This window comes from Musa acuminata, chromosome BXJ3-8 (assembly GCF_036884655.1).
Source record: "Musa acuminata AAA Group cultivar baxijiao chromosome BXJ3-8, Cavendish_Baxijiao_AAA, whole genome shotgun sequence".
NCBI classification, from domain to species: domain Eukaryota; kingdom Viridiplantae; phylum Streptophyta; class Magnoliopsida; order Zingiberales; family Musaceae; genus Musa; species Musa acuminata.
Window position 1 is genome coordinate 47,395,393 of NC_088356.1, and position 27,235 is coordinate 47,422,627.

Consider the following 27,235-nt stretch of genomic DNA (forward strand, 5'->3'; position numbering starts at 1 on the left):
TTGATCAAATTACTCCAAGTGAAAAGAACGGATTTATGTAACTAAAAAATAAAAAATCCATAATGGGGACAAGATTATGCCTATCTTTATTTCTTATGTCGGTAGAGCAGCATACACATCAATTCAACAATTGTTATCATATCTATGCCATTTGTTTTTCTCTTTTTTGAGTGTTGATTTTTATTTATTTTTTAAATGATATTTGACCAATTGTGACAAACAGACGGATAGATATACCAATCAATAGATAAAATAATGCCAGTGCTTTCACCATTCCATCACCATATCCATCCTTTCCTCGGTGCTTGATTGAAGATTACTACTGTGTGAAAGATTCGGAAGAATCCACATCGCCATCACCTTCAAATCATGGTCATGGGGAAACCTAAAATTATCCTCAATATATTCTGTGATTACGTATGATGAAGCTAAGCATGGAAATTGTGGTGTGTCACAACATATCATTTCTTGTTTTACTTACGCTCGCCGACTTCATGTCAACTTCCACAGTGAGTTTGGCACTCTTATGGCAAGCATCAACTGAGACTTCCATGCGGAGAAGGAATTGCTTTGTTCCAAGATGTTGGTGGGAACAATAATAATAGCACATCAAAGATCATATTAGGTAGGTTGTGACACACACATCTCCATTCACTTAGAAGTTGCTTCGTTGGGTTGTGACTCGTACCGACACCCAATTCAAAGCAGTATGGGTTGTGAGTCATATTGGTTATGAACAATAAACCTGTCATTGATCGCACAACAGAAATCATGAGAGTGAAGTGTGTGGATGTGGGAGAAATGCTTGGACGAACCCCATCCATGTCATCTTAGAAGCGCAATGGCATCGATCGGAAGTCTTTTTGGATTTGCACATCTCGACATCTCCTTTTCCTATTTATAAGATTCTGATTCGATCGGCTCATTAAGAACGAAAACATCTCGATAAAAAAAAATTACAGATAAGTTTTCTCTAAAGGAAATAATTTATTATTTAATCATTGGAAATGTATGCACCAAAAACGATATGGGTCACAAAATTTTCATTCCAGACGAAAGAGGAATGATGCGATTTGGTAAGATTACGAGGAATTCAACTCGACTTTCTACCGTATTAAGATGATATCACATTATCAATATCACATCATCGTTAACTAAGTAGACCTTAAACTCTTTGGCAAAGGCTTTGGTCACATGGCAAGGAAAGTGGAGCTTAAACTCTTTGGCAAAATATGAAAAAAGAAAAAATTGAAAATGGCTTAAGGTGATTGTACAATTTCTGGGCTGACTCCCTTAGCATCATCGGGAATGCCTAACACATTAGAGTGTCCGAAGTGTCGAACAAAGATATCTAGGCTGGGAACGTAATACTATGCTATGGGAGGTCGAAGCCGCCATCAAAATTTTCTAGACTGGGGAGACAGAAGTTGATTGGGATGGGCTCCTCTTGAATGATTTGAATAAAGGGGGAAATCGTGAGATGTATTGGGATCGCCACGAGGGTACCAAAATTCCAATTGAACCTCACCTATCCTTCGGTTCATATCTTGGAGCTACACCTTCATCGAGTATTCCTAAGAATTGATGAACTAGGCCTCTGGTAAGGTTTGGGTGTCGATTAGCGGAACGCTACACTCCATCGTTGGAGGTTGTGGCGCGGCATTGGCTATCCCTCCTAACCGAGAAGGTTCTTGGAAGGTGGGGTGTGGATTCTTCGATTGAGCTTTAGGTAGAGAATCTACCACCGACGGTTGGAGGGTGGGTTGTTGCATCAAAATCACCAACTACGAGAGTGGGACAATGACTTGTATCACATCATCATATTGAGATGATATCACATCATCGTTAACTAAGTGGATCCTCATGATTAATTGGTAAACATGTGTCATGTCTTAGTTAAATGAGATGTTCTATGTCGAGTTTTGATTAATTATCAAATCTAATCGTATCATAACTAAATCTCTCAATGTTTGTCTCATATTTCTCGAGTATAGACAATGAGAATGAAGTGCAGAAGAATTCAAACTCATATTTTGTTTCATGGCGCAAGCAATCACTATCTGTGTAATACATTAGGAAGGATCCAAAGTGTCATCAAAGTTGAATGACAAACATCTCATTTTCCTATTTATAAGACTATGATTTGATAGATTGATTAAGAAAAAAAAAGAAATATTATATATATATTGTACATCAAAATTGAACATGAAGTTAGAAAAAATAATTTTCTAATAAAAAAAATAATGATTAGCATGAAATCTACAACCCCATATTTCCATTACAAATCATGAGAATAATCCATGGGAACCTAAAAACCCATCTATAATTTTTTCGATGGATACATGGTGATTGTATCATGTCAAAGAATGCATTCCATGAGGTGTTTGGATTATTGGGAATAATGAAAACATGATGTGCTTCCTAAAGCAAAAGAAGAAGAGAATGCATTGGATGTGGCCAAAGTAAAGTTGGTATACGTTTATGATGGGACAATTTTCCTACCACGTTGACAAGGCCATCAGCTCATGTCTCGGCCGCTAAAACTCGTGCTGCCGTGATCAGATGAAGTGATCATGATGGAGATGTTTTGTTGGACTCCGGTCGACCGGTGGACATGGCGGTCAAGATATTGCCGGTGGTTTAGGGTTGGAGAGGACGATGAACAGTGGGGTGAAAAGCTCCCAAGTGTTGGCTGTGGGATTAAGCCATGTATGTGTGTTATGGACTCGGCTCAAAGACCGTATGAGGTGAGCGCGCAAGTCAACATTGGGCCATCCACACATGCTTGGTGTTGATAATCTCCATGTCATCATTCTTTTCGGGTTTGTTTTGATTTATCTTCCATCATATTTACTGAAATTTTACTTAAAAATTTGAAAAGTGATTTGTAGATTTGCTATGTATTTTATATATTTTGTCCCCCAAAAAACACACACATAGCACACACGCCCGCGCACACATATGTATATATATATTCTTCGGGAGAGTAAGTTTGAAACAACTCTTGTCTATATGCTTCTTAATGGAAACTTGTTAAATCATCGTGTCTATACTAGACCTTAAGAATTATTCGGCATTTTTTTAAAGTCATTAATCTCTATTTTTCACAAAATCATTTATGGATCGAATATGTTTACTTTTCGACTAATCTTTTATGGATGGGAATCATATGACTTAAGCAAATTAATAGGTCTTTTTCGTTCGTTCATTTATGCTTGTACATTAGTTAATATATAACAGATAAAGAAATGAATATATTATATATTCTTCCCTAATGTGATAATTATCATATGAACTTGATAAACCTAGAAAAATATGATATAAAATACTTGGATTCAAATTCACGATAGTATTTCCATCAAGTTATTATAACTCAATCTAAGTTTTTTTTAATCCATTTCCAACATGAAACTTATCGAAAAGAGAACCACGAAACTATAAGTTGCATTAATAAGAGCCAAAAAAAATTATTTTACCGAATTCATTGTATGTATGTATGCGTATGCCTAATGTTTAGATGATCTACTAGGTCTCATTGTTTATCCTAATCGGTAATAACAAGCATTACATCTGATTATCCACATGGAGAAACTAAGTTCTTTTTTGTTGAAAAAAAAATTGTTATAGTGGAATAATTCATTTCCCTCTTTCTTTATCTTCCTCATCAAAATACTAACTTATTATCAAAATATAAATATTAATTAAAGCAGCATAAATAGTAGAACAATAAATCAATCAGAGACACCGAATTTTTACATTAAAAAACTCAATATGAAAAAGCTCTTTTAAACCCATTAATGCTGCCAAAGCTATCATTATGTTAATTAGTGTAGCAAATTAAAGCTAGGTTGGATTTGATTAAAATAATTGTACAAAAAATGGAAGCGAAAAAATTGGCATGCCAAAATATTCTTGACCCACAACCTTCCCTCATAATTAACCTGACAGATTATAAACAATTAAACAATTAAATACTTGGAATCTTTATATGCTTGCTATTACTGATGGATGACACAGTAAGTGGAGAGAGATATGAGAAGGCTTCAATTAAAGTTGCAGAGTATTTTCCCATGGGCTTCTTCAAGATGTTGGGCTCAAAAGAAGCTGCAGATGATGGAAGGATCTCCTTTTGAGACTACAAGAGATGAGGAAGAAGAAAAATAATAATAATAAAGTGCAAAAGATGAAACGTCGATGATGAACATGTAATGATCAACTGGTAAAGGTTATATATTTTTAACTCCTTAATTGTTTTCGTTTTTTGGTTTTGTGAATCAAACCTTTTTTATTTTAATTTGTTCAACTTTTTTATTTGGTATGGTGTGATTCATCTTCAATCAATTGAATCAATCAAATTTGTGCTCCGACTCAATTAATTTGCATAAGATTGGCCACAAAATATGTAGCTAGGATGATAATGGAGGCTTACATGATCTTTTTGTTTCGAGCAAGGTAATAAATCATTGCGGACTTGCTCGATGTGTTTTGGAATGATAATGATGCATCTGATTTAGTTTTCTCATGTTGAAGACTCAAACTCTTATTATAGAATTAAACTAAGATGTTGGTTAGTTTAGTTGATAAAAATAAATTTGAATGATTTATATTATTTAAAAATTAGATTTATTATGAAGAAACTTGTGTCATTTCTCTCTTTAAACTTGGATGATAGAACTATAAAGGGCCTCCACCAAGAAAGTTTTATTGGAAATTCCATGATCTTATTGTTCTCATGTAATTTCATGATCATTGGAATGCTAAGCTCTTTGCAGTAGGTGATGATGAAACTTCAGATCATTACATATTTTAAACGTTTGTCTGTCTCTTCATGATTAATCCTTGATCCTTTTGTTTTCCTTGTAATCAACTACACATCATGTTCGAATAAGCTAAAGCTTTGAGAAAACAGAGGGGCTCAAGTTCATATGCATTCTATGGGCTATTTATATGACCTTAATTGGATTTAAGATAAAGTTGAAAGATCTATGTATCGAGTTGTTGTGGTAATGTGCTTTGGCAAATATCACAATAATATTATTTATGAAACAATTTAATTATTGATCTCCCCCTCCATCAAAGCATAGAGGAGTTGTTGTGGTGATGCTCTTTGGTAACTAATACAATTTAATATTTATCAAGCAATTTAGAAAAAGTAGTTTAATCAAATTAAATTAGATGAGTTTAAATCATATTACTCGTGATTAACATATATTACGTCAGACACTGATTCAAAATATTTAAGTTATGAATTAAACTATGATGATTGATTTTTTTTAATTCTAAGAAATATATTATTAGTCCTCTTTTTACTCTTCATTTCATGAATATTTTCCTAATATAAATAAACTAACAAAATTGGGAATTCCTCTACACATTTAACACACACTAGTCCACAATTAAGCACTATCAATTTGCAAAATCAACACAATAAAAGCCATCATTTGGCTCTTTTTATTTTTTATTTTCATATCATGGACAAGCTAACCTTTTTCTAAGGCAGGCAGTGAGGCTCAAATCTCAATGCCATGTTGCCATGCATAAGCCACATGCCTCATCTATTTATATTCCCTTCCCTCTCATTCCAAGCATGCAAGTGGTCCTTCCTCTCTCTCTCTCTCTCTCTCTCTCTCTCTGTGTCAAAAACCTCAGTCACATCATTGTGGTCCTCCCTCTTCTTGTGTCGCACAACCCATACTTTCTGCTTCTCCTTGTTTCTCTTCCTGTGTTCTACAAATTGTTCAGTCCTCCCCCAGCATCCTCCTCATGCAGGTCCCTCCACCCATCAGATCCCTGGAAGTTCTCCAAAAGAACATCCATTCAGGTAGAGAGGAGGAAGCTCAGTACACCACTTGGTCCTGTTGGGGAGGTGAGCTTTGGATGTGTGGCTTGAATGAGAAACCTCAATGTGTGTTGCACAAGCTATACTGAGGCCCCACATGCAATGTTTCCTCACCTTTCCCCTTCACATGTCAAGAGTGTGTGAATGTGCAGTGCTAAGAGGTCAGAAGGACATTTGTGTTCTTGAGAGCTTGGCTGCTGCAACAAAAACCATGACCATTTAAATTTGTGGCTGATATGTGGTTTTGGATAAATGGTTGTGGTGGGAAGAACATCATGATTTCATCATACACAGTAACATTGAACTTTCTTTTATCAAATTCTGACATGATGGTTTTTTATTTATTTATTGTATTCCCAGAGATATAAACAACATAGCATCTTATTAATATACTCCTACAACATTAGTTAAGGGATGATGTATTGTTCCATCCACTTATTAAAGTTATGGGGGTTAAGAGTTTGAATTTTTCAATCTAAAATATTGATAAGATGTACTTTTCAAGAATCAAGGATTCTAAAGTTTGATTGGATAAATTTTTATATTCTTTTAGCTAAGATAGCTCACAAAATGACTTCAGTATACTTTTGCCTGTTCTTTGATTAACTCAATAAAGGGTTCTCTCTCAAAATAAAAAGTCAAAATCAGCACAAGAAGTTTAACTAGACTATTAATTCTGATGACAATTGAAAGTGAATTAAAAAAACACCAAATATTGAGATTATCACATAATATAAAATAATAATTCTAAGAGTTAACCAATCATGGACATAGAAATTCTCAAAGTTGGGTAAGTCATCAATTAACTAAAAAAAGACAGTTCATATACAATAAGAAAGGAATTGTCTACTTTAAACACACAAATGATGTTGCTGAATAGTCTGTCAAAATTGAACACTTAAACTTTGATTCTTATCATTTATGCAAGATATAAGGGAATGATTGGTGTTGCTATCATCATTCTAAAAAAAATAAAAAAAAAGGTTATACATATAAATTAAATAAAAAGCATGTATAAACCATGGTACTGATACAATCACCATAGACATTCATGTGACACTAACATGGATCTTGATATGCTTATCACAACTTAAATTTGATGTGTCTATATATACACAAACTATGAATAAAATAACAAGGAAGTCACATCCATCACTACAATGATAATAACAAGTTATAATATTTTAATTATATAAATCCTTTTCCTCAAATTATATAGAATGAACAAAATAGCATACTATCATTGTCCTTTTCATGGACACTTCTTTTGCTTGGACTTATTGGTTGGCTTAACCATGCCAAATCCACCATGATATGAGCACATGATAGGTGAGCATGAACAATGTATTTTGTTTTGAGTTAAACACTACTATTTTTGTTACATCTCAATTACATTCCAATTATGTTTGCACATATCATGCAAAGATCAGACAAATCTAAGGAGGTACATAAATTTTATATAATTCAAAATACATAAAAACTCATTATATTAAACCAATTGCTCAAATATACACTATGCATAGGAAGTTGAATTGAAAAGATATCTGTTGCTTTTTAAAGTGCTAGTTCATATATCATTATTATTTTTTATGATAATATATATATATATATATATATATACCTTCTTCTTTTTAATTTCTTTATTTTTGGTTGATCTTGATACTAGAATTTTTAAACATTTGTATATCTTTTAGATCATTTAGGAAGAGTTATCTTAGAAAGTAAAAAGGTCATGAAAACATAAACAACTTGTACTCCTTTGAAATAGACTTCAACCTACTGTTCAACAACAGTCCATTTCTTTTCCCTTCTCACACATCTTTTACTCATTAAATGGATAATTTTAAATAACCTCACCAATAAAAGGATTGCATGACAGTGTTGATTTGAGACACTGATCATGAAAGGTCCTACTGATAAGGATACTATATTTTACTTGTGTTATGCCACTCATCTTCTTCTTTTTTTTTTTACATGTTTGCTACAGATTAATAGTTTATAGAATTTAGGAATCAGGTGGATTTGAATTGGTTGTTTTTATATATGCTGATTATTATTGTTATTACTCTTACTATTACTAATATTTCTAATTGATCAGACCTAATTCATCACCCTTCTTCCATTTTAATGACTTCCAATTAACAAAATTTATTATTTGTAAATGCTAAAATATCATAGTAAAAAAAAAGAGAGAATGACAAATGAATAGAGTAACTATAAATTACATCTTATTTGAATTCGAAATCAATTAATTATTTTCAAATCTAACTCGAATACCTATTTTTTCACATTGGATGTCATCCCATATCTAATTAAAAATAATAAAACTTGGCTTAAGAGCTTATTCAAATACCTAAACAAAATGGAACCCACTATCATCCCTACTTCTATTGGTTAATCATAATCTATCCACACTTAGTTAAAGAAAAAAAATCTAGGCTTTTCTCTCTCTTCCTAGGTGATAAAGATGTGCACATGCGAGCGATATATGCACCATTTTTGTTCTCTCTCTTCCTCTTTCCACTCTAACATTTCCTCTCTTTAGACCTATAAAAAGAATTATCATCTCCCTCTCTCTCTCTCACTTCTTTTTTTCTTTCTTGATAAAGAGAAAAGCACTCGATCACTCACTCTCAAGTGAAAAAGAAGGCATAAATCTCAAAGCAAAACTTTGCTTTCTTTCCCCTTCAGAATAAGAAAAGAGAGAGAGACATCACATCACATTACATCAGCTCATCGTCCTCCATTCCGTATGGGATAAATGCAGGAACACCCTTCAACTTTGATGCTTGCCAAAAGTGATCTTTTCCATATATAATGTTCTTCTTCCTTCTCTTCTTATTCTTTTTTTTTTCTTTTTTCCATATATTCTTTTTTTTTTCTCTTTCAAGCGACATGGACGGGGATAAAAATAATAGGCTACAGAAGAAGAAGAAGAAGAAGAAGAAGAAGAAAAAGGATAAAATTAATAATATTAAGATCATAAATAATAAAATAATATTTATTATTTTAAAATTATGCCAAACACATGCTTTACAAAAAAAATATTCTGATACTATTAGAGTTAAAAAAATGATTAAGTAACAAGGAATTTATAGAATTAAAAAAAATAAAAATCCACTCTCTTTTTTATAAAGGGTTATAATAATCATCGACAAAGTTAAAAAATATAAATTTATGAAAATTATTCTAAGATATTGTTGGATAAGTAACATAAGAAGTTGACTAAACCATCAAATATTATCGATAACATTGTCACGTACTCTAAATTAGTATAGATTAGTGGGAACATGATGTTTGGATGTCCACATATTAAATTCCATCAATTATTAGTATTCACCATTATTAATAATTTTAATTTTGATGCTACAACATACAAGTATACAAAATTGATAATGGCAACAAAGGCGACAAATGATCATATTCTATGTAATTGTTGGGGGTAGATGATATATTTATGGAAACTTTATGGACTAATATGAATATTATTACAGTAGAGAAGGGTATTTTGCACAATACAGACAGCTTAAGGGCTTATTTGCACATTACCCCCTCCAAGAATATTAAACGGTATTCCCCTCCGAAGTACTCTCTCTTTCACGGCCACGCACTCACCACCGCACTCACACTGGGAAGAGAGAGAGAGAGAGAGAGAGAGAGATCGCAGGGGAATTTGGAGGGGGGGGCGATGGGCGGAGTGACGTCGTCTGTGGCGGCGAAGCTGGCCTTCTTCCCGCCTTCGCCGCCGTCCTACGAGGTGGTGACGGAGCCCGAGTCCGGGGTGGTCCGGCTCAGCCGCTACCCCCACCGCGAGAACGTGGAGGTGCTCCGACTCCCCACCCGCCGGGGCACGGAGATCGTCGCCCTCTACGTCCGCAACCCCATGGCCGCGTTCACGGTCCTCTACTCCCACGGCAACGCTGCCGATCTCGGCCAGATGTACGAGCTCTTCCTCGAGCTTAGCATCCACCTCCGCGTTAACCTGTTGGGGTACTCCACGCGATTCTCTTTTGTCCCTTCCTGTTTCGCCCTCATTCCTCTTTCCGGTTGAATTTGGCTTTAGAAGCTCGGGTTTTGATGGCTGAGAAGGTTCTCGGTTCCTGATTGATAGCGAAAAATGGTTCTTTGCTTCGATTCCGAACATCCTCGGGGGCACTTTTCTTTATTGGGCTTCGTAAGGAATCTTTAAGTTAATCGAGTAGGAAATTTTACACTTTTGCAAGTGTTATAGATCTAAGATGGGTTTGATGCGATAAAATTTTGATGCTTTTCTTCTACCAGCTACTAATCTAGGACGGCGGTGTGGTTTAAGCTAGTATTATAGGTTTTTGGGGTCGAATAAGAATAGTAAGTTGAATTCTGGGTGAATTTGCATCTTCCGTGACTGTCATTGGACTTCAAGATTAATGTGTGAAGGGCACTTTCAGTTCATTTTGATCAGAAGGCCTTTCATGTGAATATTAGTATTTAAAGTCGCTGAAATTAAGCTTAGCATCATAAAAGCAGGTCATGTTGTATATCCGATTATTGAGGTGTCCATTAATGCAAACAATAAGATTGTGAATACAACCCATAATTATAGTCCGTTACTACCCATTTGGTTGTACTTAGCTCTTATTATAGTTATAATAAAATACTTAAACAGTTCAACTCTAAATCTACAAATACTTCTACATGACATAGTCCCTAATGATACAGCCCTGAATAGGGGCACAGACATATCAGAACCCCTAGAATCACTAAAGTGAATCTCTTTTGTAAATTTCTTTTCTTTTGTTCATGCAATCATATATTTCTTTTCCCTTCTCATTCTCTTCTGGTTGGGCCTTCAGGAAGCAGCCATGTAAACTAGAGTTTAATGGTTGCCAAATTTCTAACATGCCAAGGCAGCCGCCATGACTTTCTTTATTACATGAATGATGCTCTATTCTAGTCTACATGTAGTTCAATGGTATTGACTTTGCTGTTGCTTGAAATTTAGGTTGAAATGAAAGCCAAGAGCTATTTTGTCTAGCATCATCTTGGGATTTCACATTTAAGCATGTCTCTTGAGGCATGCTGCTACTTTTTCGGTATTGCTCTTGGTTGCTTTTTGAGCTCTCTCTTGTGACAAACATACCTTTCTCAACTCTTCTCCTTTGTACATTAAAATTAAGATAACTTGATTCAATGAGGCAATCTGGAGATTGTTCCATTGCAAAAGACTAGTAGAATGACATCTTGTGTGAGTGCTTGGTTATTTAGAAAAAGGTTTTAGCCTACTAATTGCATATGTGCCACCATGCTACTCACACTTTGATTTAACCAAATGAATTTGTCATATTACACCTGATGAATGGTAGCAAGAAGGGTAACTTGCCTTCCCTTCTTCCCATGCCTATGCTCCTGTGGCTTGATTAACATTCCTTTCTCAGCAGAGCTGAATTATAGACCTGAAGATTTTATCAGTACAATGCATAAGTTGCACCTACTGATTAAATCAATGATCAATTACTAAGTGTGTATTCTTTTTCTCTTTTACAGACCAACTATTGATTTCTACATTTGTCTTTTTATTTAATCAGTAGGTGCAACTTATGCCAGAACAAAGCCATTCTCTCATGTGTCATTCTCTACTCGTGTGTACACACAGTATGTGCCATATACCTGAAGGCATCAAGTACCTCATGTACTTGCATAAGCTTCTTTACAAATGTTTGATTTAACAGAATAGACTATTAGTTTTAGTTCAAAATATCTGTGTAAGAAATCATTGCAGGGCATGAGGAAATCATGATCGTTGCAAATTTCTTTTTTATCTTTTCATAATTAGGAACATATGCTCATAATTTTATGTTAATTGAAAACACTTTTAAAATAAGAATTACAGATGTGGACCATGTGGTAACCAATTAAATGAATACTTCCATGAATGTCCGCTTTGCATGAATGGCATGGCTCTGCTCCTGCATATATGGTTTTGTAGCATGTTATTCAATACCAAATTATTGGTTTTGAAGATGATAAATTGATAGTCAAAATGAATATCCTTCACATGGCTTGTAAAGGGATGGTCATTTCTTGCATATTAATAAGCACATCTTCATACAAGCATATGAGGCATCATCTTGTTGGGATGAGCTTATATACAGACTTGGCCTCAAAAAGGTATTCTTTCCCTCACCCTATTGGGATGTGTTACTATCAACTGTATGCGTTACCTCTAATTAACCTAATCCCAGTATCACAGAAGCCTTTTGCACTGAGATCATCACATCCTTGCCAATGAGTTTATCTTTTTATCGGTCATACAATGCCTTAAATAAGTAGCTAAGAAACATGAATAAGATGTGTTGAACTGTTTATAATGACGTATAATGAGAATCTTTTGAAATCGTATGACAATATAGATGAAAGAGTAGAAGAAAAGCTTTGTGTCAATGAAGAGGGACTTGACTAATGAAAACATGGTTTACTGTTGTAAGATATTCAGATACATCTTGGCATATATCTATTTATACAGAAATGGATGGATTAATTACTATTTGTATGTTATAGCTAATTCTTTATGCTAACTGATGAAATAACATATGTGAATCATTTTTTATTAAGCATCATGATAATACTTTCTATGAAGGGGATTAGATTTGGAAAAACAGAAAGCTGATGAATTCCTGGTGTAACACAGTAGCCATGTCTCACAGCACCGTATCTTCTTTGTTCTTTGTTCTTTGATTGCTGATATGGGGCTATCAATTTTGTATTAGAATCTTATAATTAAGATTTAAGATACAGCTCAATTGTTGGGATGACATCAAAAGCTTTGTTAATCCATAAGATCAGTTATCAGAGCATGAACCTTCTTTTTTCCTTTGAAGACAAAACGTCATCCCTGTTTTTTTAAGGTCATATGTAAACTATCTTTATTCTTTCACGGTTAGTTCAATTATTGAGATCTTAGTGTGAGAAATTGAGATCTTGCTTCATTTCAAACTGTTCAGTTTGAGAGCCACAGCTGAGCATATTAGGTTTTCTGTTGTTTGTATATACCTTCCCTTCTAGTTCCAGTTGGATAAGCAGAATGTGTTTAATGTCACATGATAAAATTCAAGCAGTTGCAGGAAAAATGCAAAAATCATCTGAGGCTTTCATATGCTTGCAGGTATGACTATTCTGGCTATGGTCAATCATCCGGAAAGGTTAGATACTAATCTCCTTAGATCTGCTCGATGACATTTTCTTGCTTTGCAAATTGTGATTGGTAGGATGATAATAGGTCCAAATTAAGTAAATTTATTTTTCACTCTCACAGCCAACTGAGCAAAACACCTATGCTGATATAGAGACCGCTTATAAGTGCCTCATAGAGAACTATGGTGCTAAGGAGGAAGAAATTATCCTCTATGGCCAATCTGTGGGAAGTGGACCAACTGTGGACTTGGCTGCCCGTTTACCTCATTTTCGTGCTATCATGCTGCATAGTCCTATACTATCAGGTTTAAGAGTGATGTATCCTGTAAAACGCACATACTGGTTTGACATCTACAAGGTTAGTTTTCATCTAAATGCTTCTTTTTCTTTCTTTTCATGGTTCCTTTGCATATATTAATTTTTTCTTACTCATCATTCTATTTCCAGAACATCGACAAGATATCATTGGTTAATTGTCCTGTGCTAGTAATTCATGTGAGTATATATGCCCTTACACCCCCTTACACTGTATATTGATTTTGTAAATGTCATGTGGTACTGTCTCTTTCTGAGAATAACTTGCAATTATTTATTTATATCTGATCCAAATATGTACATTACTTGAAAAGAACTGACATATGGACTTAACAATAACCAATGAAACAGAAAAGGAACGGAGAAATCTAATGAAATGTACATGTAATGCTTATTCACAGTATCTTATGGCTCACTTTGAATTAATAAGCCATTAGTTTCCCGATATGGACATGATTGTTCTGCCAACTGCTTTATAATGTCATATGGAGCAGATGCTATCTATCATATCAAGTAGCTTTAACATGTTTAAACTATCATGTTCCCACAATCCCATACATGTGACAGCATTAGACATCTTTATTTATCTCTGTATAATAATTGTTTATGACATGGTGTGTTCGTGTCACATTCAGTAGTTTCAACTTTCAACATGCTTATACTTGCATCTTCCATTCATCTCCCTCGAAACAATACATGAGTCAGCACTGGACAGCTTTCTTTGTCTTCTCAAATTTCTTTATGACAACTAAAGTTTCAAAGTGAAGCTTCACAAATAGTTCTACAAACATTTGTTTTCTTGAATTTGTTGATGGTTCCAGACTCTGGTCTACTCTAGGTGTTAGCCTTCCTTGAATACACAATTTGATGTCTCTTTCTGTTGGTAAGAGAACAAAAGGACAATTTTCAACAAAATGAAGTATACAAAATTTCTGAGAAAGGTGCATAAATAGTTTCCTCTCAGCAATTATTGATTTACTTTTATAAGAGTCTACACAAGCTATTGCATTTTTCTGCACCATGGATAGATCCTACCACAGATTTCTCCAAATCTTTGCCTTAATTTTCTCAGAGTGTGATTTCAGTCATGAATCTCTTATTTATTTTTTATCTGCAGGGAACATCTGATGAAGTTGTGGATTTTTCTCATGGTAAGAAGCTATGGGAATTGTGTAATGAGAAGTATGAACCTCTTTGGCTAAAAGGAGGAAAGCATTGTGACTTGGAGCTTTTTCCAGAATACCTTAAACACATCAAGAAGTTTATATCTACAGTTGAGAAATCACCTTCTCAGAGGAGCACCTGGAGAAAAAGTGCAGAACAGTTTGAACCTCCCAGGAAGAGCACTGATTGCTTTGAACCATCAAGGAAGAGCATTGATCGAAGAGAAAAATCTAGGCAAACTACAGAGAAGTCAAGAAGCAAAGATCAGAGGACTACAAATGTGGAAAATTTGGAAAAATTAAAGATATCATTTGACCAAATGGAGAAGTCTAGGAGGAGTTTAGATTGTTTTGATAAGTCTAGGAAGAACATTGATCAACTGGACAGAGGACGGAAGAGTGTTGACAGATTGGATAGGATCTGGGCTGGATGAACTTTTCACCTCTTTGCAAAATTCATACATGCGCTTTGATTGGGGTTGTGTACATTTTTTTTATGTTTATCAATCATATAATCTGTCTGTGGATGTTTATATGCATTAGATGGATGTTGAAAGTAAATCCTAGTTGATGAATTGGTTAATGATTGGACAATTTTTTTCCTTCTGATGATAATTAACCAGTTTCTTAGTGGAATTGCTCATGATGTTTTCTTTTGTGGCAACCAATGATAAGAATGTATAGGTTTTCCTTTTTCTTAGTGTTAGAAATGAAGTTAGTCCCTTTAAGTTGCAATCAATTTCTGCAACTGATATTTCAATCAGAAGGTATAATTCTCCCAGGCATTTTAGGATGATGATATGACACCAGCTAGCTGTTTTAGCTATATCTAAATGTCTTTTCTGTAAACTGTCAAGTAAATGTATTAATGTCAAGCCACATGTGATGGTTCCTCATGATTTGGTACTCTTTCCTTTTGCACTGCCAACCATTGGCACTTTGGTTTTCCTGATCGTCAACCTTCTTCCCTGCTACTGTCAATGGCATGGCATGGCATCATAGTTGGTTGCCGACTATATTTATGTACCATTTCAGGTTCATGCATCATCCTCAGGTCATTGATTAGCTGAACCTGTAAATAAAATTTTAGATATAAATATTTATTCATACATATTATTTTAGATACAAAAAATATCTACATTATTTATGGATAAAATAGATAAATAATATGCATATTATTTTGAATATAAATTAAAAATGTTGGCTCCCAGCGGGTTTGGTTTTTCTTCGATGAATCGGTTCTGCAACGGACCGAACCGGAGACGACCGCATCAACATCAGCCGACAAACCGGGTTCGGGTTGCTTTCGGGCTTCCTCTTTCTTCCCAGTAAAACCCGTAGTCATCTAAGAAACAGCTCTGCCTTCACTTCCTCCCCATCGATCGTCGATTCGGGTGAAGAGGAGGAACATCGATCGATTCGATGCCCCCAGACCCCTTGATTTGCTCTTGAGGCCTCGATTCGGAGACATGTATGGAAGCTCCAATCACTCCCCCCTCCAATCGTCCTTGTGTTGGGGCAGCTGTTTGCTTGCTGGATTTTGATTTGTGTTTTCTTGGATCTCCAGGAGCTCGGAAGAGATCGGGACGGCGGCGATCAAGCGCGCCATCGTGGCGCTCCGAAAGCGGCATTTGCTCGAGGAAGGCGCCCACGCTCCGGCCATCAACGCCCTCTCCAGACCCCTCGTCGCCCAGGTACGTCGAGACTGCACCATGGAATCGGGGGCAATGGCAACCCTCTATTGATGTAATAGTGGGACTTCCGGTGCTTGTTGATAATCCTAGAACAGGATCTACACCACGGGAGAACGACCATTGTTAGGTTTGTGCCTATTAACACGGAGGAATTGGATTATACTCTCTGTAAATAGATGAAATTTACACAACATGCGATTTGATGTCGTCTTCGATGACTGGTGCTGTCTGGAGGCTATATCGGAAATTGATTCTTCCTTAATCCATCTCCCCTGTGCTCTTAATTCAACACCCCTAATACTTAAATACTTTTGAAAATTTTTATCCATCCTAATTAACCATAGAGTATGACTTAATTATTCTTGTCGTATTGCTAAATTTTCACTTCATATGTTTTATACATTTTGTCTTAGTCTTTTTATTCAAAACCCTAGTTCCTAAGTTGTTTTGATGGTCAAAGGTCAATGCTAGCTAGACTCTGATTAGTCAAAATCATTATCGTCAACGAAGCACACATACCATAAAATTTTATCTTGAGTATGCTTTGAAATAAAAGCATAGTCAATTTGTTAGACTGTTGTGAAAATCTGGGACTGGCCTTATCTTGTTATTATATCCGAATTAATTGTCATAAAGAATCGCCATTGTGGCCAAGGATCTAAGTCACCAGAGAATGAGCAGTGTCATTGATCCTTGGAATGGTTTGTGTAGTTTGATCTAGATTGACATGGCTCAAGGATCTAAGTCACCAGAGAATGAGACTGTAATTCTTTTACATGCCACTCCAACCACGAGTTATTTCATAAATTACCTCGTAAAGTTACAATCTTGCATGAATACCTTTGAAACTACATAGAAACCATTCTGAATAAAGTTTATATAAACCTATCCAAATTTTCAACCATCATGTGCAAGCATGAAAAAATTAGGCTTATATGACAGCTATAACATTTGCATTTAGCCAGACATGCCCGCTAGGCGACACCAGGAATTGTAGAGCCCTAAAAAGGATGAGTCGGCTTAATAAGGATTTAATTTTTATTTTTTGTAGCATATATAAGGATCATGTCATACTGGTTTGCCACTAAACTGTGTCCAATCCTTAATTAGTGTCTGTGCTATTGGAGGTGTGACGGGGTCTTCTATGTTTCGGATTATGACAAGATGGTGGTGAATTTCAACTGAGTTTCAGATGAAAATTTTTTCATTGGTTGTATCCTCATATTGGATTTTCTTCTATCATATCAAGATACAATTGAGTTCTCATCTCTCCAAAAGAAATTGTGGGAGGTTAAGGCTAAGTGTGTCCATCTCTTATATGTCTTTGGTATGATGGTTTTAATAAAAAAAATAGCAGTGACAGTTGGGTGGAACAGGGTGAGATTTGCCATTTACAAATTCTCCCCAACTTTTAATTTAATCCTCTTTCTCATCCCTGCACCGAATTCTGACAATGTAGGAATTGTCTTTCCCACCCTTGCTCTGTTGGTAAAACTTGCTTCGCTTGGATCAGGCTTTTTATGTCTGACATACTTAGGATCCTCAGCACTCGAACCGAATAACTAAGCTGAAGGCCAGATACTTCAAAAATAATAGAAGTTAGAGAATTAACTCCAGGGAATTATAAAATCATGAAATTGGGAATTTGGTGACAATGAGGGAGAGGAGAGAGACAAAGGGAGGAGAAATGAAGAGAGTGAAGCAGAAAGGTGATGGATGGCTAGTAGGATGTTAATGTTATAATTTGGGGTAAAATGGACATATATGTGCATACAAAAGGCCAACCAACATTTAGAATAAACTCAGACTTAACCAATAGTCATTATAACACATGTATTTCACCCATAACTGACATTATTGATTTGCTTTTAGACACATTCTATTCTTAATGAAGTCATATCTAATGGATTGAATTCAAATTCAAATTCTGGTTGTTGTTATGTTAGACTAAAGTGGTCATTCGGTGATGAATGACTGAAAATAACATAAATCATCTTCACTCAGGTCATTAATGTATATAAATTTATGTATATATATATATGGTCTGTTGTGTTACAAAGCATTGAAATCTAGCAGGGCTTGGAGTGGAAGGAAAAAGCTGAAAACCTTGAGCTGGAACTGCAACAATGTTACAAAGCTCACACACGGTTATCTGAACAGCTTGTGGTAGAAATTGCAGAATGCAGAGAATCAAAAGCCCTTGTTCAAGAGAAAGAAGAATCAATTAATAATTTGCAAAATGACATCTCACTAGCAAGGTTGCCTTTATACAACCAGTATCACACATGTTTAACTAAGTGCTATTTGTATGAGTATGGTCATATTAATTTCATAAAAACAAATGTTTCAGGGAAGAAAACCTACAAATTAAGCAGGACCTAGATGAAAAGACAAAAGCTTTGGATTTGTTAATGAGTGAAAACCAGTCACTCAAAGCACAACTTGAGGAGATTAGATTGAAACTGAAAAAAACAGAGACTGAGAACAAGGATTTAATTGATCGTTGGATGCTTGAGAAGATGAATTCTGCAGAAAAGCTAAATGAGGTACTTTCAATTCTTCTAATAGTGATTTCTAGCTTTATGGTGACTCTTTTTCCTTCTAATTTATCAATGAATTATGAAATGTTTCCATATGGTTGTCTACTTCATATCGATAGGATTTTTCTTTTTACAAATGTACCTCAAAAAATTGTATAATTGAATTTATACCAATATGAATTATAATATCTTGGTCTGTGTTCATCTAAGGATTTAAATACTTGTTGGAGCTGTATGTACAGTGATAAATTTTTTGGTCCAATTAAATGCTGATATCGAAAGTCATAGCTCATATAGTACAAAACTGTCATGTTGAAATTTTAATATTTTATTTGATGATACTGGTACATGACGGTATATTGGCTAGTATATTGGATCTGGTCTGATAGGATACTGAAATTAGTATCGAACTGGAATCTGTGTCACTTTTTTATATAGTAATGTATCAATATAAGCTTGTTCAGTTTCGAGTTTTCTTTATACTATATCGAAGAACTCATTATGTCCTTTATTCTTATGGTGACATTTCAATCCTATCTCCCGATGAGGTATTTTCACTCAACCCGACTCTTTCCTCTGTGGGTAGTTTTGGAAATGCTCAAGATGCAATTGCCTAAAATAGACCAAGAAAGAAATCTGAGATCTTCTTATGCTAATTGTCGAGTAATTTGTCCATCTTCCTTTAATGGTTATGTTATTAATAATTAATAAATCATCTGTGAATTTGGTACTTTGTTTTGAAACATGTGACTCGACTGAATCATGGATCAACTTAACTGAATTTTTCAACAATGCTTCAAGCTAAAGGACCTAAAATGCATCAAATACCAAAGTTTTTTCTCATCTTTGATGTTGATGCATTGGAATTCTTTTCTTTTGGGAGAATAACTTTTTAAAGTGGCAGGCAAGCAATGGCGATTATTCTCATATAGTTGCATGTTGGGCTGATGGAATGACTCTGTGCAGTTCACTGGGTTTTTACAAAGTTAAATATCTTCAACGACATGATAAATTGTCTTATTCAGCATTGTGAATCATTTGTAAATATACCATACAAGAGAAGCTGATGGGAGACGATTAATTTGGGGAAATTGATCAGTTTGTTTCTTAGTAAAACAGTTTGGGCCTTATCCATGCCTAAACGCTTGATCTTTTCCAATACTAGTTTTATATCTGTTTGATACCATTTCCACATGCCCTTGTGAGTTCTAAGTTCACTTGGTCTTTCCAGTATTAGTTCATTATCTTCCTTTTTTTCCTGAAACCAAGTCATCAATATCGTGTTTGTTTTACTTGGAACAAAGTCATTAACACTTGAAAACTATTTAGCTATAGACTAAAGCATCTTTCGCGTCATCCCTGACATTTTATCATGTTTGCAGGTTAATGCAATGTATGAGGACATGATGCAACAGTTGAAGGTGTCCAGCATTGAACAACTTGCACGACAACAAGTTGATGGAATCGTTCGCCAAAGGGAAGCTGGATATGTGGACCATGTGGAATCAACAGTTCCATCGTCTTGCAAGCACACACTTCATGCTCATGAAGGTGGGTGCGGATCCATTTTGTTCCAAAACAACTCGGATAAGCTGATTAGTGGCGGCCAGGATCGGACCGTCAAGATCTGGGATACAAAATCTGGGACACTAAGCTCCACTCTTCATGGTTGCCTTGGGTCATTACTTGATCTTGCTATCACACATGACAACAGATTTATCATTGCTGCCAGCAGTTCAAACAACCTATATGTATGGGAGACTAGCTCCGGTCGGGTACGACATACACTCACTGGCCACACTGACAAAGTATGTGCTGTTGATGCAAGCAAAGTTTCCAGCCGCAATTTAGTGAGCGCTGCTTACGATCATACCATGAAGGTCTGGGATCTGGTGAAAGGCTACTGCACCAATACCATTATCTTCCAGAGCAACTGCAACTCGCTTTCTTACACCATGGATGGACTTACCTTCTGCTCCGGACATGTAGATGGTAACCTTCGGATCTGGGATAGCAGGATGGGAAAAGTTGTGGGCGAAGTAGCTGCTCATTCGCAGGCAGTCACATCGATTTACGTATCCCAAAGCGGGAACTTGTTGCTGACAAGTGGAAGGGACAATTTACACAACCTATTTGACTTGAGAACACTGGAAATTTGTGGGACGTTCAGAGCCAATGGCAACAGAGTTGCATCAAACTGGAGCAGGTCGTGTATCAGTCCCGACGAGAAGTGTGTCACGGCGGGATCATCTGATGGATCTATCTATATATGGTCAAGACTAAACAATAACATGCTGAGCATTTTGGAGGGGCATTCTTCACCAGTTCTTTCATGCGCATATGGTGGACCGGGGAACACACTAGCTTCTGCTGATAAGAATGGAAATTTGTGTATATGGTGTTGATGGATGATCGATCTCGTTTGGTGTTCGGAACTATAAATGCCTTTGTCTTACCATTATTCTTCTTCGTATCATTAAGTGTTTCAAAGTGTAGATTCTCTTTCTACGATTATTCTTCTACTTGTGATTACACCTTTTATTTCAGCTGCCTCTCTCAGTTATCTACTCTACAAGTATCTGTTCGTCTTGGACCAAAATAATCTGCTAGAAGTTGCTCAGAAAGCTCAAGCAAGTATTTAACATTCAAATCATCATTAATTCCATATTCGTTATCTTATTTCATATAGCAATGCGGTATCCTAAAACATGACAAGTGGTCCAAAGGTCTGCACGAAAGTAAATTATCAAAGCAGCAACTTAATCTTCTTTTGGCAGCAGCAAATAGCTTTCAGTCCTCATCAAAGATGCGGCTTCTTCTGCACGGGTTGGGAGATGGCTTAATAGGGTAAGAAGCTTCCATGGGGATACCACACAGCCTCTCGTTGCCCAGTTCAATTCTATGATGTCACGGGTTCCCTTAACGATAAAAAAAAAAGAGAAAATATTTAATTCGAAATATATAAGGAGTCATTTAGTAAATACTTGACAATATAAATTATAAATATAAACTTTATAGGACGGTACTACAATAAAAGATTCATGACTAAATATGCTCATTGAAGAATGAGTTCACTGAATGATTTATTTACAGAATGCTGGATGGTTAATAATACCTTATCATCAGACAATAATTTCGTAGTCTCAATTGTTTATTTGGTCCTTAGACTTAAGACACCAAGAATGCATTGTTTGAATACTCAATTCTTTAATATTAGATTTATAGGTCTGGAAGTTTCAGATCTAATACAAACAGTCATTGAGAATGACAACAAACTTTACGAAGGTAATTGTATGTCAACAAAGGATTATCTATCCTCGGTATCATGAGAGGAATATCTCTTGTGTTTTCACTCAAGCAAATTCTTAGTTAGGATCAATTAGATTGAGAGAGAATGAGTTCTTAAGGAGAATTCGGTAAGAGTGAGACTCAAATAGATTCCGTATGGGCATGACAATATCATGTCTGGTATATGGTTTCTAGGATATTAGATGGATAAGTGACTATAGATATATAGTAACTGAGGGTAGATAATCCAATATATTAGATCCCTTATATCATTTGAAGATTATGACGTGATGACCTAGTACGCTCATAGTCGATAAATCAAGTGAATTATTATGAGGATAATAATTCATTAAGTAAGAAGGAGTTTTGAGTCAAAAAGAGTTTTGATAGGTACAACTCACGGTCAGCTCAATGTTGGACCTAGAAGATCACACACATATGGTAGACAATTTAACGAATAGAGGGGAGCTTAGAGTGGTTACTGCATAGGATCCAATATCTATTAAGCTAGTAGTTATTGGATGAGAATCCAATACACATTAAGGCATATCCATTAGGGTTAGCAATAGGATCTCTCTATAAATAGAGTTTGGGGCTTCATGAGTCATAGGCTAGACACTACAATCGCCAGCCTTCTTTCTCCTCCTCCCCATCTTTCTCTTAATCATGAACCTCTCGGTAAGAGAGTCACCCCTCTCTTGATTGCTGGTGCATGGTGGTGTGTAATCACGAGGAGAGAACTCGTTGTACAGGGAGGTACGTCATTGCTATATTCGTTGTGTGGATTATTGCTAGAGAGGAGGTCACAAGAGTTCTTTCTTCCTATAAACTAGGATCCGTGCTTTATGGGGTATTAGATCTCCCCTAAGTGAGAATTTCTCACCCCCTTAATGAGGTTTTATCGTTTTGAGTTTTACACTCCTAGTCATCATATGATGACCCAATATTTTCTATTTGGGAAAGCTAATTTTTTTATTTTATTTTTCATTGTGCATGTGATGCTCTCTAAGGTTTCCCAATAATGGTATCAGAGCTAGGTTCCTGTGCGATGACTAGTTATTAACTACACATTGTGTAGAATCAATTTCTATATAAACTAGTTACATTTTTTTTTTAGATTTCATGTTAAGACAACATAGGTTTTTGGTGTATAAAGTGTTCAAGATATCCAAAATTTTATCATCAAAAGGTTAATGGGAAAAAGGGGAAATGACTACAAGAGTCGCGCGCACAAATCTAGCTAAGAGGGTTGCTTATTGCCATCTGGCGGTAAACCCTTTTGGCGATCCCTGATCGAAAGCTCTCCTTGGCCGAGCACAACTATGGTTGCTTGCAGCCATGGCCCAAGACTCCTTGTCCTTGGCGGCCAAGGAGCTTAGCAACTAGGGTTTTTTCTAATTGAATTAAGGGTTAATTTAGATTTAATTAATTACATAGTTTAATTAATTATCACCTAGTTAGTCCAATAAGTATATGTATATATGATGTATATTGTGGACATATGATCATGGACCATATATGATTATTGTGTATATGTGTATGTGATTATTATTGGACCTATAAGCCTCTCTCTCTCTCTCTCATTAAATATAGCATGTATTTCTATCTCCTTTGGAATTGTACCTCTCATTGATGAGATCGAGATCGTTGTTTCTTATTTATGAGATATATGAGATATGTACATTTTGGGCTCACATGCCTATAACTAAGTTATAATTGCATGAAAAGGCATGACGGGAGCATAGAGGTGTTAGTAGAACCGATAAGGATGAGATAGATGATCACCGGATATGGAGATGCGCCGAGATACACAGAGATTTTGAGAGTGATTATGCCTTCGGCTTGTGCCTAATCACTTTAGGTTCTAATCCATGATCGTATGGATATTTGTGTATATATGTGATATATATTTCTACATCTACTAGGTATATATATTTGCATGTAATATAAATATATTATATATATATATATATATATATATATATATATATGATGCAATATATTTAATTATAAGATCGAATTGAATAGAAAATCTTCTATAATAATAATATTAAGTCAGTAAACGTGAGATAATTAGATTAACTCATGCGGTCGTCCATCATTATAGGCGAAAATCATTTTTCGATATGAGCTACGTTGGTCGAGTCCCTAAGGATTTGAGATCTTGTTTATGACATAGAGATGTTATCGGTAACCTAAGTATATAGTATGCTTGGTCGAGTCTCTCGAGGATATATCATCGAATCAAACTTATCTTGTAATGATAGTGCTGACTTAATCGAATATCATGATTAGTTGAATCCCTTGAGGCCATGATGGTTCGAAGGTTGAATAGGATAAGAATCATAAAGAGTAACGATTGACAAAAGTTGCCTACCTTTTAGGTTTAGTATAATTAGTCGAATCCCTCGAGGTCATGCTAAGATGACAATTAGATACTGATCTCCACTAGAAATCTACTAGAGATTCTAATTCACATGCCGGAGGGTGTCGTATATTTCATAAGAAAATAGTGTGAGTATATTAAGATAAAAGTCCATATCTTAATTATTTTTTAAAATCTAAAAAATAACATATTATTGATTCCTTACTATATCTTTATTTTCAGAAAAATATCGTTTGCAAATCCCTTATATCGTATACTTGATATCAACTATCTCACTAGTCTAAATTATATAGATTGGCTTTGTAACTTGAGAATTGTTCTCACAATAAAGAAAATTACGTATGTCTTTGATATGATAATGCCCGAACATGAGGTAGGGGCGAGTGAGGAAGAAATTACTTACTACAACAAGTATGTAGATAATTCTACTCTAGTTAGTGTTATATGTTGGCATCAATAACTCTCTAAGTTATAGAGACAACATAAAAAGATAGATGTCGGATCCATCCTCCTTCATCTTCGTAAATTGTTTAAGAAAGAGGGAAGACTCAATGATATAAGAGATATAAGAGTCTCTTCCGCATAAGAATGACTGAGGGAGCATTGGTTCAGAATCATATCCTTAAAATGATTGAATAGATTGAGAAGTTCATGGGTCTAAGATTGGTCCTAAAGGATAACCTAAATATCATACTTCAATCTCTCCCATATTGTTTTTTCTCAATTCATAATAAATTTTAATATGAATAAGCTTAAGGTGACTCTCCTTGACTCCTCAATATGTTGAGGGAGGCTGAAGAGAAGCCAGTTCTCTATGTTGGTGAGACTAGAAAGAAAATGAAAGTAGAAAAATCCCTTAAGAAAGGTAAGGGCAAGGGCAAGGGCAAACCGAGCAAGACAAATATTACTAAAAGAGCTCCGACAAAAGATAAAGGCCAATACTTCTACTATGATAAAGATGAACATTAGAAAAGGAATTGCAAGAAGTATCTTACATAAAAGGCAAAAAAAAAAAAAAAGCTTAGAGATGTTTCATTCATGATTGATCTCTATCTATTAGAAAGTTATGATACTGCATGAGTATTAAATACTGATAGTTCATCTCATATATGTAATTTATTATAGGTTCTAGCGATGCCTAGAAGATTGGTGACGGACGAGATAGACCTTTGGATCTACTTGATATATGCTCGTAACACTTAAAGCATGTGTTACATTAAGCTTGGTATATAATATAACATAAATTATATATCATATTTATTGAGGCATAGGATAATACTATCTATATCTGCCCTTTTTATAAGAGTCTTTTTTGGAATATACTTTTGGAAAGTGATATTTGATGTCCGGGTACGAGACCTTTATTGAAATTTTTCAATAGAGGTCCACTTCATCTCTCATTAATCCACTTTGTCTTATTAGAACCTACAATGAATTGTAGATATGGGATGTACTATCGATATTCAATACCCATGCATTATTATAATTTATTGACAAATAAAGATCAATCATAAATATATATAAAGCTTCTATATTTCACCTTTTCTACACAGTACTTCTTACAATTCATCTTTCGCTCGTCTTTACCATAGTAGAAGTACTATTTTTTTGTCTTTTGCCGAGTCATTTTCAGCAACCTTTGTCTTTCTTGTCTTGCCCTTGCTTTTATCCTTCTTAAAGGATTTCTCTCTTTCTTTTTTTTTTTTCTAGTCTCATCAAGAATTAACTTTTTTTTCTTGATAATACTCTTAGCCTCTCTTACGAGCAATTCAGAATAAATCACTTCAAGTTTGTCTAGATACCCTCATAATCATCTTTGCACGGAAGAAACCTGTATATCTCATATAGTTGAGTCAGGAGTCATGGTGCCCACCGTATCGTCGCCACGACTCCATCTTCGGCCGTTGCGACGGCAACGGTGGCTCGAGGACTTGTTCTTCATCCTCAAGGCCGTTGTGGTCATGGTCGGCGGAGTCGATATTGGCGACTTGCTAAGACGTGCGACGGTTCCTCTGGAGGGAGAGGCAGCCCTCCTACTTCGGGTCCTCGGCCGAGGAGGAGCAGCGAAACCTGAAAAACTCTAGAATGGGTTCGGAGGCCTCATCCTCTTGTGCTTCTTCATCGATGTCTCCTTCTGCTGTTGGTCCTCTATGGTTGAATTCATTCTCCTCTTCATCGACTTGGAGATGGGGGAGAAAGATGGGCGACGGAGAGGAAATGGAAGCGGAAGAGGACGAGGAGCAGTGGGAAGTCAATTAGGCTTTGAGGGGTGGGAGATGGAAGCGAAGAGGAAGACGAGGAGGAGAAAGAGGGACGAAGGGGAGGAGCGATGAGGGCTTGTGAGGGCAGAGAGAGTGTGAGTAGTAGAAGCCTCCGAGGAGGAGAAGGCGACGAGGGTGCTGAGCGCCATCGACGATTATTTATCTATATCACTTTTAAAAAATAATTAAAAAAAAAAAATAAAATGATTAGAAACGAGAAAGACTAAAACATCTTATTGAAAATTATAAATAAATAATTTAATATTTTAAATTTAATTAAACATATAATTTTTTTTACAAATTTTATGAATAATAGATTCATGTATACCTATCTAAATAGTAAGGACTTAAAGTTTTATTATTGTGATTTTTTTTAGAAAATATATAATTATAATATTTTTCATTGAATAATTTTCTTAATTTGTTTCCAAAATAAAAAAATATTTATAGAACATATATATACTCTTATATTTTGCAGTTGTTTCTGTTCCCCAACCACATTGAGACGTTGTCATGTGCCAATTGTTATACCAACAGATGAAAGGCAAAAAAAACAAAGAAAACAGAGTGATGAAAGCA

General features: G+C 35.4%; 2 protein-coding genes across 2 annotated transcripts; both read left to right on the forward strand.

The window, feature by feature from the left end:
• The first annotated feature begins 9,438 nt into the window (after positions 1-9,438).
• On the forward strand, positions 9,439-15,123 carry LOC135645030 (uncharacterized). The gene is made up of 5 exons (XM_065163058.1): positions 9,439-9,829; positions 12,981-13,017; positions 13,131-13,367; positions 13,457-13,504; positions 14,442-15,123. Exons 1-5 carry the CDS (start codon positions 9,528-9,530, stop codon positions 14,919-14,921), a joined length of 1,104 nt encoding a protein of 367 aa, XP_065019130.1. The 5' UTR covers positions 9,439-9,527; the 3' UTR covers positions 14,922-15,123.
• A 692-nt stretch (positions 15,124-15,815) lies between these two features.
• On the forward strand, positions 15,816-21,267 carry LOC135645029 (autophagy-related protein 16-like). Its single transcript, XM_065163057.1, has 5 exons — positions 15,816-15,958; positions 16,055-16,181; positions 18,258-18,439; positions 18,532-18,727; positions 20,104-21,267. Coding segments are annotated over exons 1-5 (1,530 nt in total). The 5' UTR covers positions 15,816-15,956; the 3' UTR covers positions 21,127-21,267.
• The last annotated feature ends 5,968 nt before the right edge of the window (positions 21,268-27,235 follow it).

What these genes read in the sequence shown, in the direction of transcription:
- LOC135645030 (XM_065163058.1), top strand. Translation starts at nt 9,528, where the DNA reads ATGGGCGGAGTGACGTCGTCTGTGGCGGCGAAGCTGGCCTTCTTCCCG. An exon ending in ACTGGTTTGACATCTACAAG is followed by an intron (nt 13,368 to 13,456) that starts GTTAGTTTTCAT and finishes TTCTATTTCCAG; the next exon opens with AACATCGACAAGATATCATT. An exon ending in GTCCTGTGCTAGTAATTCAT is followed by an intron (nt 13,505 to 14,441) that starts GTGAGTATATAT and finishes TTTTATCTGCAG; the next exon opens with GGAACATCTGATGAAGTTGT.
- LOC135645029 (XM_065163057.1), top strand. An exon ending in AATGACATCTCACTAGCAAG is followed by an intron (nt 18,440 to 18,531) that starts GTTGCCTTTATA and finishes CAAATGTTTCAG; the next exon opens with GGAAGAAAACCTACAAATTA. An exon ending in CTGCAGAAAAGCTAAATGAG is followed by an intron (nt 18,728 to 20,103) that starts GTACTTTCAATT and finishes TCATGTTTGCAG; the next exon opens with GTTAATGCAATGTATGAGGA.